General features: G+C 33.1%; 1 protein-coding gene across 9 annotated transcripts in view; it reads right to left on the minus strand.

The window, feature by feature from the left end:
* Positions 1-14,332, minus strand: part of RAPGEF2 (Rap guanine nucleotide exchange factor 2) — a 216,374-nt gene that overhangs the window by 93,107 nt on the left and 108,935 nt on the right. For 7 of the 9 annotated variants that reach the window (XM_045202500.3, XM_024568781.3, XM_024568780.4 and 4 more), the window contains 2 exons: positions 12,239-12,406; positions 9,673-9,690 (listed from right to left, as the gene is read on the minus strand). In XM_045202500.3, the coding sequence (XP_045058435.2) occupies positions 9,673-9,690; positions 12,239-12,406 (186 nt within the window). The remainder of the gene's footprint in view (positions 1-9,672; positions 9,691-12,238; positions 12,407-14,332) is intronic. The other 2 variants (XM_045202499.3, XM_024568783.4) reach the window with 1 other exon arrangement.

Here is a 14,332-nt window from a genome sequence, read left to right on the forward strand (position 1 = left end):
CCCTCTGATGTAATTAAACATGTTCCAGACAGGAAATGCTTCCGAGTAAATGTGCCTGGACATGGAAGATTGTCTCGATATAGAAAATATTTTAGATGCCATAGAAATTTTTAAAATATTCTCTTGAAAAAGAAGTCAGCTTGCTGATACAACCACATGAGCTTTAAGATGACAATATTCAATCTTCCTCTCATAAATAAATGAATAAACAAAGCCCAAACCACATGTCTAATTTCTCCCTCTCCTCAAACGCTCTAAAAAGGCATACTGACTATTTTACCTGTTCATATTTTAGTTGCACTTTGAAAATTTTAATTACTACCATGCTGATATTTTTAAAGGATACTACTAGAATATTTAATTATATATCCAACAATTACAATCGTTAGATTGCTCACAACTGGCCAGATGGGTCATATTCATGCTAGATGATATCTCCTGGTTGTACCGTAAAGTAGCAATTCGCAATATTAACACACAACCCTAAGTGTATAATGAAGCACTAAACAGAAGAAGGCATTCACTCTTTCATTCTACACTTGACCCCCAAGACTAAGTGATATAGTACAGAATATAAGAAATTGGGAATGAACTTCAAAATCATCCTAGGATTTCAACAGTGTGTATGACATAAGCAAAATGTATTGTTCATCATATGAAATGACTACTAAAAGATTGTCTTAGAGCAAATGTGTAACTAAACCTATATTTCTTGATGGCTTGTATTTTATAGGAAATAAAAAATATTTCAAGGATACAAAGCAAAATAAAAAATCTGTTGGACCAAAATTTAAAAAGATGTACCACTCAATTCAATGGGCTTTTAAAATTAAAAAACAAAAACCAAAACAAATAAGATTAATATACACAAACTACAACAAAACATAGTGTTTACAGTAAAGGTAAAAAATATAATGGGGAAGAAAAGGAGACAATCATTTAAAGCAGAAATTTAAGTGAGAAATAATGCAAGAAGCTATAGTGATCACTAACCTCACAGAACATTCATGTGGACATTTTATCTTTCACCAAAGAAACAAACCATTTCAAGTTTGGGAAGCAGACACATTTCCAGTCCATTCCCAAAGGGGCTTTATCTTTTCAGAAATTTTGCTTTAGTTACTGAACTATACTGCATCTCAGAGCACACTCATGAGTGGTAAATCCCGTTTGTGACGGCAAAGGAAACTAGCCACTACTGCCTTAGAATAAGCAAAACAAGTGTCTGCAAAGCAAAAAAGAATCTAGTAAAAATGAAAATACTCAAAGAACAGGACAGCAAACACAGAAGAGAATTCTAGAAAAGCAGTAAGGAGTTTTGAGACTACAGCAGCGTTAAATACATTGCTAGGTTATTTATTTATTTTGCACTGTCAAAATGAAACAATTTGTAGTGAATCAGACCAGATTATACTGCACATTAACTATCAATCACCCACAGGATGTTGTCAAAACTACCCATGCTGAACATCTTTTGAGAAAGTTCAGTAGGTAGGGACCTAAAACTGGTCTTACTGATATTGGAATAAGACCCAAACCCAGTTTTTAAAGGTTACTTAACAGACACTTTACAGTTATGATAATATCATACTTTTATGACAAACTTTTGCATAAAAATTTAAATATTTAAAAACTCTTGCATTTTGGCTGATAATTATCTTAATAGGAATGGGGAGACAGAATATTTTTGGAGGGGGGTGCAGAAAGGGACTTCAAATATTAAATTCCTGAAGAAAAATGATGCTCTAAATGAGAAATAGTAAGTCAATTAAGTGAAAATATCCTTGAAGATCACTCCTGTTAACTACAAAATCGATTGTTGGTAACCATCCAATACAATTAATATATTTAAAACACAATTACTTAATGTAAAGCATTTAAAATATCTTCTGATTCCATCAAAAGTTACCTTGCAAGCTTTCCATTTTCTCCTAATACCTATGAGGGAATTGAGTAGCAAGGTGGAAAAGGGAGTAAGGGGGAAAATTATACAGGAAAACAAGGTCAAGGCCAGCTTCACGAGCCTGCGATTTATGCCATTACACAGAGCCCTGTGCCCAGGAGGACCCTTGCACTTGGTTTATTTTATGGAACACTATTTTTATTTGGAAAAAAACAATGGACAAACTATGTTACTCAGACTTAGATATTTGAAAGTTATTTTCTTGAAAATGTACAAACTGAACTGTCACTGCAAGGAAAACAGCTGATAATACTCAGTCAGTGATAAAATTTCAGCTTTAAGAAAAAATTAGACTTTTGGAAATCTATATCAAACACCATGAGCTTGACAGCTTCCCCCAAACTAAGGCCCTTTTTTATGAGACTGGTAGCAACTTAACAAATTTGATTTGTTTTTAAGTGTTGTACAACATGCCAAAATTTGAAGACTGCGTAACCAATGTACAATGTCTCCAAATCCCGTGTGGCGTCAACGGACACATTCAATGTGTAAGCAAGAACACTGGTTTTTAATAAAAGAGAACAAGAAAAGTTCACTGATATTGTTATAGGTTCCTCATTTCAAGCAGAACTCTAAGGAACTGTGACTTTTCAAGCTTTGGTGTAGAGAATAAGATTAAGATTATCTGAAATAAGATTATTTGAAAAACTATTAAAACACTCCTCCCTTTCCAACTACCTACCTGTGTGAGGCCATATTTCCCTCATATATTTTATATACTTCAACCAGAAGCACATATCATAGATCGAATACAGAAGCAAATGAGAATCCGGCTGTCTTCTATTAAGCCAAATATTAAACATATTTGCAAAAGTATAAAATACAACCACTCTTCCTATAATTTTTGTTTTGTAAAATGTAGTTATTTTCACTTACAGGCCTTCATACCAATGTATAAGTTTATTATTTTTAATTAATGAATTTTCAGTCTTAAAAATTTTCAGTCTTAATTTCTAACATGGCAAATAGCTGAAATAGGTTTAACTCATATAGACAGAAGTTTGTTGGGAGACTTCAAAAAGTTTTAAGGAGTTCTGAGATAAAAAAAAAGTTTGACAACCGTTGCTCTAAGAGACGAACTAAAAAATAATCGGCCTCTTAGCTCTTTTACAGGATCCACAGTAATCAGCTGTCTTTAGATTTCGTTAAGACAAAACCCTGTATTATGTAAAATACTACTTGAGCTGAACCTCAAGTCACTTGCAGAAGGGTTAGCTCTTCATACTCTTCCCGTCTAACTAAAGTTAGTACCAAAAGTTAGGCAAACATTTATAGCAAATAGAAAAAAAGGACTGAAGCCAGCAAGTACTCATCAATAATGCCCAGTGTCAAGGGCATCAACACCATCGAGAATACCAACGATGCCCAAGTACTCCCGGCATCCCACTTGGTTGAGGATAGGCTGATTTCACAAATTAGCAACTGTCAAAAATTAATCATTTTTCTAAAAACTTTTCTGAGTATTCTAAAATTCCTGATGATTCAAACAGCTTTTTAAGGTTCAGTTAAAAAATACATATAAAGAAATAGCTAGAAAGGAAAAAGTATACTAATACATAGTGAAAGGAAAACGTTACAATTTATTTTGAGATTTTAATTTTACTTCTTAAAACTCCTAGATGCCTTCTGGGTTGTTCTGAAACCACAGGCGAACAAATATCATTGCTCTCCTTACAGACATCTGAATAAAAAAAAATCAAGATGACCTGAATTATTTTCTTTTTCATTCTCAAATTCTTCCCTTCTGAATTAATTCCCTGTTTATCCCAACCAGCAATTCACATTTCATATTTGGCACACTCTGCTGCCACATCATTTCTCCTCTAGGCCAGCAATTCCAAATTCCATATCATATTCAATTATCCCCATGTTCCACTTGAAAGAGAAAAAGACTTAAAAAAAAAAAAAGCCACCTGATCCCATACTAAGTCCATAAGAAACTGCCCTAATACAAACAATTCCTCAGTAAGGTGTTTTGTTTTCCAATAGATTCTACAATTACTATTTTCCAAAATATCTTAAAGGTTTTTTTCAGTCTGTGTGTGACCTAAACAATGACATAGGATGCTGGGCACATCTGTGAATTCACTGTGTTCACGTCAGTCAAAAGTTCACTACTGATGTTCTTAACAATACTGAACAGTAAATTTAAAAATAGGTAAGGTAGTACATTTAATGTTATATTTTCTTTTACCAAAAAAAAGAGAGAGAGAAATCATTTATTATGTACTTTAAATGGGTAAATTCTAACTCAACAAAGCTATTTTTTAAAAAAGTATGTTTGCTCTTAATCAAGTTTTTTTTAAAAAAAGAAAAAAGTTTACTATTGAGATGAGGATAATGACTAATTTTTTGAGCAAATAAAGGGGAAATTTATAGACATGAGTATGTATAACATATAGTAGGCATTTTGAAATTATTTTAATATACATAATTTCCTTTCACAAATGATTTAAATCTAATACCTACAGACTGAATCAAAGGCTAGAGTTTCTTTCAGAGGTCAACAGTATCTTCTAGCTAATAGAAAAGCATTTCAAGTTAATAATGTCTTAACACTGGATTCAAAATCCAAAGAGATCATTTCTAGTCACCCAGTATCTCAAATAGCAAAAACAGACAACTTCCAACTGGTAACTTAATTATAAAAAGATCAATTCAGCACTGGTAGGAAGTAGGTCTCAATATCAAAGTTGATTTTTCCAAAGAAAAGAGACATTTTTCAAATCACCACGGAGTACTGCAAAATCTCACGAACAAAATAAATAAATAAATAAATAAAAACATTTAAAAAGTCACATGATAAGAAATGAAACGAAGATGAAAAGGACCTTCACTAAATTTTAGCCAAATATACTTAAAACATGTACAGGCACAGAGAGCCACCAGTGTTCACAATTAGAGGCAGGACAAAGTGGCAGTGATCTTTCTGACAAATAAATTGCTTGAAATATTGCATGACTTGCTACAAAACACCCACCCTTATTACTTTCAATTTCCAAGTGCAACCAAAAGATGGGTCCAATTATGACATCAATAACAAGCTTTCTTTCAAAATGGAATGAAAGAACAGTAAATCCCAGTGGACACGGTAGTTCTGCAGCAGAGATGATGTAATATATAAAAATAGACATCCTCTAACAGAAGCTGAAACTTGGGTAAACAGCACAGTGCATACTATTCTCAACTGCTCTCAACTGCCTTGCATGAATTTGCAATGCATGCTGTTAATAGCACGAGAGAAGTCATTTTATGTTTTAAACTGCTTCCTGATTTACATTTCAATTTCTATCCATCCTCTATATTGTAATTTCCCAATCTGTATAAATTAAATCAGCATAAATACCTGATTGTAAGTGCAAGAAAGAGAAACAGTCCCCCCAAAGCAAGGAGACGGAGACCACTGCAGCAGCTTTAACATGCTGCATTTTGCCAGAAATTGCAGCACATATGGCACAGTATTGCTACGTCCACCTATTGTTCAAAGATCTTTCCACAGGGAGCCTTCTGCAGGATTTTTAAAATGCAACATGACCTAAGTGAAGAGGAACCAGTAAACCTGCTGATAATGAGCGTGAAAAAGCAAAGGATACTTTTTACAGTCCTCTTCAAAAAGACTCTCTGATGCAAATATAAGACATCAGGCATGAATATGATAAAGAGTACCTAGCAAAATTTGTGATATTTTTTTTGGTATGTGTCGCTTCTCTCTAACACTCTCTGCACACGCCCCCTTTTCCATTCTTTTATTTCCCAATTCAGCCTTCACATTTCCATTGGACTTTCTTAGATTAAAAAATATTTTTTCTTTGAGCCAAAACATTAAAACCATTCAAGCAAGCCATGCCTGAATCCTCTAGGTGCCCTGTGTATGTGCTCCTTAGCACATGGAGTTCCCTATAGTTTATAATATACAGGATCTGGCAGAAATAATGCCCCCTTCTTTATTACAAACTCTTTTACTAGAAAATCATAAGCATGTAATTCTGTAACATAATATCATGCCCAAGCACACCATATGACATTTTAGGTGAAATGTTCATATTAAAACTATAAATTGTTACACCCATATTATTACCCTACCAACCACACTCAAGTAGGCATTGTTTCTGCCAGGCCCTGTAGCCCCCTGTATGACATTTTTCTGTATTCCCTGTGAGACTATAGGGTCACTGAGAGCAAGATTCTGTTTCTCCTGTAAACCATTATGGCCCCAGAGTCTAGCACAGACCTGAAAACAAGGAGGGCACTCAATAAATATTTGTTAAATGAATAAAACTATGTAAATAAAAATGCTGAGCTTTCCTCTGTATGATATAAGAAACAGAACACACAAATTTTCTTTAACTCCCTCCTATTACAATTCATAAACAGGCACCAGTGACAATATTTAGGACAAAGGTTTTAGGTTCAATTAAGAAAAGAAATACTTGATGAATTTAAGTTGAAGAAGAATGAAAGTACTGAAATTAATAGATTGTCCCTATATTTGAATAATTTCTCTATATGCATATAGATTTTAAAATATCATATGAATAAATTAGCCAGGTGGGCGATAAGTTAAAATCCTATGACCTTAATATTCAAGAATTTAGTAGATATACAAGTCATTGACATATTACACAAAACACATTCTCTTTCTATTAAGTAGCAAATATTAGAGTGAACTAAAACCTCTGTAAAAAAATTGAATAAATATTAAGTGGCAAAGCAAAGCCATGATATGAGTGAATTTATTACCTATTTCTAATTCAAGAACAATAGTTAAAGTCAAAAAGTCTAATGTCAAATAGAAGTATATAATTACACAAACATTGTAATTTTTTACCTGTTTCAATAACAATTTTTTTAAGATTTTAATTTTATTTATCTTTAGAGAGAGAGGAAAGGAGGGAGAAAGACAGGGAGAGAAACATCTATGGGTTGCCTCTCACACACCCCCACCTGAGGACCTGGGCTGCAAACCAGGCATGTGCCCTGACCAGGAATCAAACCAGTGACCTTTCAATTCACAGGCTGGAGCGCAATCCACTGAGCCACACCAGCCAGGACTCAGTAACAGTTTCTGAAACTAACCAAACCTACCAGGAAGCCCTTAACTGAAGATGAAACCAACTTAAATCAAATCTCTTAAAAAAAAAATCTACTTCTAAGATACGTAAGACATAATCTAGGAATGACTATATAACGATTATATGTTATAGAGAATAATCTTAAAAAACTGGGACTTATTTTCATAACTCATACAAGACTCAATTGTATTACATGGGTGCCACATTTTATAGACAGTGTATTATAAAAAGTGATTCCTATAATATTATAGTACTACATTTAATTCAACATACATTATATTAATTCTATGCAGTATTTTATTACTTTTATACACCTGCACCAAGAACTTTGAGACTAGTCTACTGAAAAATTCAATATATAATTATTAAACGGTGCTCCGAAGTATGTATTTCACAATGTAGTAAAGGACTCCTAATAAAATGTGTGGGAACGATGGGTTTTCATTATTTCAAAAATTCTGCATTGGTTGAAACTTTGTAAAGCAGAGCCATATGTTGGGGGGCAAGTAGGAATGGGAGTGGAAAGTCAATCAGAACTTCAAAGTGTGAAGAGCATTTAATTTAAAAAGGCTGAAAAATTTTGAAATACCCCTTGGTACACATAACCTCTATAGTGTAGCCAGGAAAGTTTTCTTCAGCCATCAGCCTAATATCCCGGAACCATTTTTGCTCTTTCCAAACTGGGAAGAGGATAGTGCTGATTTTTCATTAAAATAAAAGAAATAAAAAAGATGACAGATCAGGTACATACCAACTTCTGCATCACTCCAGTCCTTCCCCCCTTTAAGTCCTACCATCTCTTCTGTCCATTTTCACTGTGAAACTCAGATTTCCCTACCCACAGAAACCTCTAGAATAAATCACCCATGACTGCAAGAAGGCCTGTTACGATTAAAATATACACCCCCCCCCATACCTACCCACCCTCTTCTGAACCTGGAGACAAGGTAAACCTATCTGAAGCCCCAAGTCAGTCTCCAAATCCTTCATGCTCCGCCAGAAACCCGCATACCACCTGCCTCTACAATCTTTACCCACTCCAAGACTCAAACTTCCTGCCGCATCCTAGTTTCTGGCCATCTTAAATACAGCCTCAAATACATCTTCCAAAAAACAGGATCCAATATTTTCAATTATGATCATGTTGCTGCCAAAATTAGGTTAAGAATATAATCAAAATGTAAGTAAATGCTAAGGGAAGCCAACTCTAATCTTATCTTCTCGGTGCATTTTAAAACACGTAGTCTCTCAGCAAACCTCACATATTTGCCTTGATAAAATGTCCTCATAACATTCTACGTGGACTAAATGGGTATCCACGTTTCTGAAGAAAATATTATAATCTTTTTAAACTAATTCAACACACCTCATTTGTAAAGTGTGCATAAGGTATACATCAAAACTCAGTGCACATTCTAAATTCAATTCCTAGTTCTAAATAGGAATTAGACTAACTGGTAATTTTCACATTAAAAAAGAGGAGGATTAATTACATACTGATATATTTTTTAATATTTTAAATTATATATTTATAGTATACCTTTACTAGGGAAAAGCTCAAAACACTGGTGTAATTAAAAATTTTTTTATATAAAACTTAAAAATTGTATAAAAATTGTTTGGATTTACCACATCACTTAAAAATTAGCAGTGCTTCTAAAATACAATATTGAAACTGTGCCACCCGTGGCATTTTAATATGTATTTTCTTATATACAACAAAGTGCCTCATTTTATTTGAAAAATTATATAAATATTTCATGCTTTCAGGCAAGGTTATTATAATAGTCAAATATATTATATTGATGATAGACTTCAACTCTGAATTAAATTATTCATGATCTTTTCCCTGTGCAATAGGACACCAGAACCACAAAATTTTACTAGTTACTTAAATCAGTTTCCAGATTTAAATTGTTTCAAATCCTTGGTTCCAAATTCCCTGATAACCCCAAATTTGACCCAAAATTTCAAGAGCATCACTGATAATCATAAATTAGTCATGTACTGGCATGAAAGAAATGAGCAAAGGTATTATTATAGGCTTCTTGATTAAAATATAGAGTGAAATAAAAGCATGAAACATGGTTAAAAATAAAGCACAAATAAGAAAAAAAGCGATTTTTTATTTCTTTTTTAACTAAGGCTTTACTGTATCCGATGATAATTTTACCAGTGGTACCCCCAAATGCTCTCATGCTGGGATTCCTGAAGTTAAAACTTTTGTTTATAGCATTTAACATGAAAATTTCTAATGGAAATTTTCCATAAGCTTTCACACAAAGAGCAATTAAACTTCCATTATGTCCATGTACCTTTCGACTTTCATTTCTTTATTTGTAAAGCAGGTTAGTAAAGAACAGTGCTCTACTCATTCTTAAAGATAAACAGGTTGCACTTTCATTCTTTCTTCAAAGAAGGTGGGCAGTTCATCCCTAGATCTGCACAAATAAAGCAGCCGGTGGTACCACCTAAGCCACTGATAGTTTCACATTTTTAATAGATTTTACTAATTCAGGCCAAAATACAAAAGAACAAGATCAAGCAAACATAGCAATATTAGAACGCATTAGTTACAACGTAAATTTACAAATAAAATTGGGTTAGTATTAGGAGACCACACATAAATTACAATACCTGAGATTTAGTGCATTCCTTTGAGCCAAAATGAAATGAGTGCCATAAAGGAGGAAAGGAAAAGATGAACATTATCAGACATGCTATAGTACATCTGCCAAAATGAAGATAATGTTAAAATTAGGTTAAGTATGACCTACAGAATTGGCTGTATGTATAATGTGTCATATGTTCCTTAGCCATGCACTTGAAATGCACTTGCAATCATTTAAAATCACCTGGGAAGTATGATCATGCATCCTGACGATAAGCTTTTTCAACCTCAGTCACACCCGACTAGGGGTCTTTCAGAGAGAAGTATTTCTGCTAAGAATAAGTAAATATGACTTAAAGCTAATGGTTATTTTTATTTAATTCTTTTTATTCTGTGGTATCATAGGTACAAATTGCTTTCCTAAGTTAAAATCATATAATTAGGTAAAACAATATGTATTATATAAATATAATTAAAACATAATTTGCACAAAAAACCAGGATCCAATATTTTCATTTAAGCCATGTTGTCGCCAATCTGAACTCATTTAGTAAAATTGATACCAACCTGTCACATATTAGTAAACCAGTTCATGAGCCACTAGCAATCACGTTAAACTTGTCATCCTAGTCCTGAATTTTCCCTAACAAAGGTACCTGTTGATCAGGTAACATATATTTTTTAAATCGCTTTAAAAAGTTAATCTTGTAATAACAACAAAAAAATCCTGCACATTTCTAAAAAATTAGATGAAAAGAGCGGGTGATACAAGGAAAGTGACTGAAGCATTCCATAAAGGATGGAAACACGGGGTGGAGACAATCCCCAAAACACGTGTCACAACATAAAATCAAACTATCAGCTCCATCACTAAATTTTAACTAATTGACATTCCTATTAACTATCATAGTATGGAATCAGATTTGGAATTTTTGTTTGTTTGCTTGGAAAATAATTCTAAAGCAGAAAGAACATTATCAATATTAGTACTTGGCTAAAATGTCATAATATATTGTACTATTAATATGTACAACTATTTTTAATCTATATTTCCTTCTTCCATGATGTTACATTAACACTGAAAATACTACCTTCTTTTATAGAAAATGGTAACAAAAAACCTTTCATATTTTTTAAAAAAAATATATACCAGTCTCTCCAACAGACAGACAAAGCTGTCTTTATGATGAGCAAAAAATGCAACCCTTTCCAAATGAGCTCAATGAAAGGATTCAACTCTAGAATTCATGTTAAATTAAAGTAGCGCATGGGTAGTGGGAGAAGTAGGCGGGCAGCTGGTGATCAAAAAGTGCTTAAACGTTCCATACAAAAAGCTCTCACAAATAGAACATATGGAGCATAGGTATAAAATACATCACTTAAAGTTACTAAAAATTCAATATATAATTTTAAGTCTATATACATTTTCCCATGCCTTTTGCATTTATACTTATTTGTAAAAAGAAAAAAGATAGATTAGAAAAACAAATCTAAACTGTAACGTAGTTGACACTGACCTATTTTTATTTTTTCATACTTTTATTTTAAAATTAATTTCACACATAATGAATACTCCATTATAGAATTACATGTACAGAGGGAACACCTTTGGCCATATTATGACATATGTAAGAATTCAAGCTGCCTTCTTTTTGAAAATAGAAATCCTCAAGTATGTATGTTTGCAACTCTTTTGGATTAGCCGTCAAGGAAAATACGGCACAGTATAACTAAGCAGAAAGAAAGGAAGGTAAGTAAATAAAGTTAAGTTCTAAAGCTGCCTCTATTGGGATCTAGTACAAATCTGTGCCTTGACTTCCTCAAACATAAAAAATAGTTTCCTTATCAAATATTTATGAATAAATGACAATGAAGAATTTAAAAGGATCTTTGAACCTATTAAAAATACAGTGTCCAGCACAAATAATTTTATTACAAAATCTTTTTTTTTACAAAACCATAAGCATGTAATTCTGTAACAGAACAATATCACACTCAAGCATACTGTATGACATTTTAGGTGAAATGTTCAAATTCAAATCATAAATTATTCACCCGTATTATTACCCTACCAACCACACTCACGCAGGTCGCACCCTGTATTCCAGACCATCTTTACACTAGAATTTTAAAAACCATTATTTCAAATTATGCTTATCTCAGTTAATCAGATTAAAAACAAAAAAATCTCAGAAAATATTCTGACTAATATAAAAACAATATTTAATTTTTATATATAGCTACTTTTTAAATAAAAACCGAGTATGATACCAGTCATTGGGATGGGGGAGGCTAAAATTTTAGATTAAGTTAAGAACTTAAAATATCCCAGTTACAAATATGCATAACTGATCACAAAGCTGATCTTCACATAACATTTTAAGAAATAAAAGGGCTAAACAATGTCTTTTGATACCATGTTTCAATGCTCTATTGAAAACTATTCATATTATGTGTATTTCCAGCAAAATCTGCAATTCGAGTGAGTATATCACAGAATCATTCATCAACAATAAAAAATGTAAATGTCTTTTTACGAAACTCCCCTCAAAAGCTGAAGATGAGTAAAAGTGTCATCATTTTAAAACTTACCGTATGATAGCCTCGAGGCAAAGGTGGTCTGCCCACAGGGTAGGGGTCCACTGTGTCAATAATTGTCTGTCTTTCCCCTTTCTGGTTAATTTTTCTAAATCTCCTTCGAGACTGTCGGTGAGAAGCTTGACGCTGAAAATATTCTTCATTTTCATCCATATAGTCCACCTGATTTTTGTTAAAAAAAAAGCCAAAATAAATCATTTCTTCAAAAACAACATTCCATATTAAGATTAAATGCAGAATAAAACTTACAGATAGTCCATATTCATTCATTTTGCAAAGACATTTGTAGCCAAACTATCTACACAGACTTTTAAGTGTTTTGGAACTTCTCTGGAACTAATTGGTTTTGAGTAACTTTTCTTTTATGAAGAGGCATTTTCAGTTCCACTTAGGACAATATGGGTAATTCTTGAATTTTCTGTAGTTTCACAGGAAGGGATATTTTCAGTAGTCTTTGTGCTGATTTAGTACTGAAAGAACTCACCGGATATATTACCACACATTTTGAAAGCAACTGCTCCACTGTCAATTAAAGCACAAAAACACTGATGCATACGAGTAAATGTGTAAAAATCCCCAAATCCAAATGACTTAAACAGCACAGCTAGCAGAATGGCTTTGGTAGATTATCAAAGGGTTTCCCTTCCACTTTCATTCTGGAGATTTGGTTTCTTTTTTTCATAAATAGCGGTATTTAAAAAAATACTAATTCCTCATTTTAAACATTTCAGAAACTCTGCTATGGACTAAAAGAGAATTAAGTCACATGATGTTAATCCTCATCATATCGATATAATGAAATGTGACTGCTCACTATAGAGGCACATTTAGATGCTAAAACTATTCTCACACTGGCAACCTTGGTAGTGTGTATATCAACAGGTATAAAATTCTCAAGGAATGTTGAAGATCAAGAAGCCTTCAAAGAAACCAAAAAATAGGCACTAATGGAGGCCAAAATCTCTAGGAAATATCTAAAATCTTTTAAGACCTGTTGCAGCAAGGTTCTATTTATCTGCACGCATTTTTCCAAACCTCAATCTTTAGTTACCACCATGCCACTTTCTCAATTGAGAGTAAATTTCGTGAAATTTTACCAAAAGTTTTCACTACCTTTCATGAAGTTCTCATTTCTGATGAAATTCCTCTCCTGTGTCACAGGGAAAAACCCTATTGTCTTCTCTAAAAATAGATTGGTACTCTACCAAATCCTTCATGAAATGTGAATTAAAAGCTTCCACCATCATCTGTATTAGGCCACCATTGATTCTACAAGGATTCCTTATAAAAGGATGCTGGATAAGAAATAATAGGAACATCATAATCAACTGAATGTCTACACTGGGAGTTCCTTCTGCCCCATCTTAGTTTTGTTGCTGACTTTTTAAAAAGCATACATATTATCCTACCTTAAAATCGCTTTTATGTAGTAAGGAAGAATGTGATAGGTTTTTTTAAAAAGCACCAATAAATGTTGCTAATATCTATTTTAACATTATTTTTATGTATATGTCTTATCTAAATACAGATTTGAAATCACAAATTCAGTTAAAAAGAGAAACATCTCAACAGAATGTTTAACCAGTAAACTAGTTCCCCAGTTTTCTTTCAATTAGTTAAAAAAACTGAAGTGATTTCCTTATGGCAATTGTTGCCTGAATACAACACTGTAACTCATTTTAAGTATGTCACTCATTCCAATCAATATTTGAGGAGCTAAAATCCTACAATTTGAAGATTCTCCCCAAACTTCAATTACATGGTATTATCACAGATTGATTCACATAGTTCAAGTACCAAACATGGAGGTATTTGTCCCCTTTATTATTTTTTTAAAGATTTTTAAAATATATTTTTAGAGATGGGGAAGGGAGAGAGAAAGAGAGGGAGAGAAACATCAGTGCGTGATAGACCCATCGACAGCTTGCCTCTTGCACGACCCCAACTGGGGACCTGGCCCACGGCCCAGGCATGTACACTGACTGGGAATCAACCCAGCAACCCTTTGGTTTGCAGGCCACTGCTCAATCCACTGAGCCACCCCAGCCAGGGTGATACTTTGTTTTTCATTTAATTGAATCGTGTAAA

Source organism: Desmodus rotundus, chromosome 9 (genome assembly GCF_022682495.2).
Source record: "Desmodus rotundus isolate HL8 chromosome 9, HLdesRot8A.1, whole genome shotgun sequence".
Taxonomy (NCBI): domain Eukaryota; kingdom Metazoa; phylum Chordata; class Mammalia; order Chiroptera; family Phyllostomidae; genus Desmodus; species Desmodus rotundus.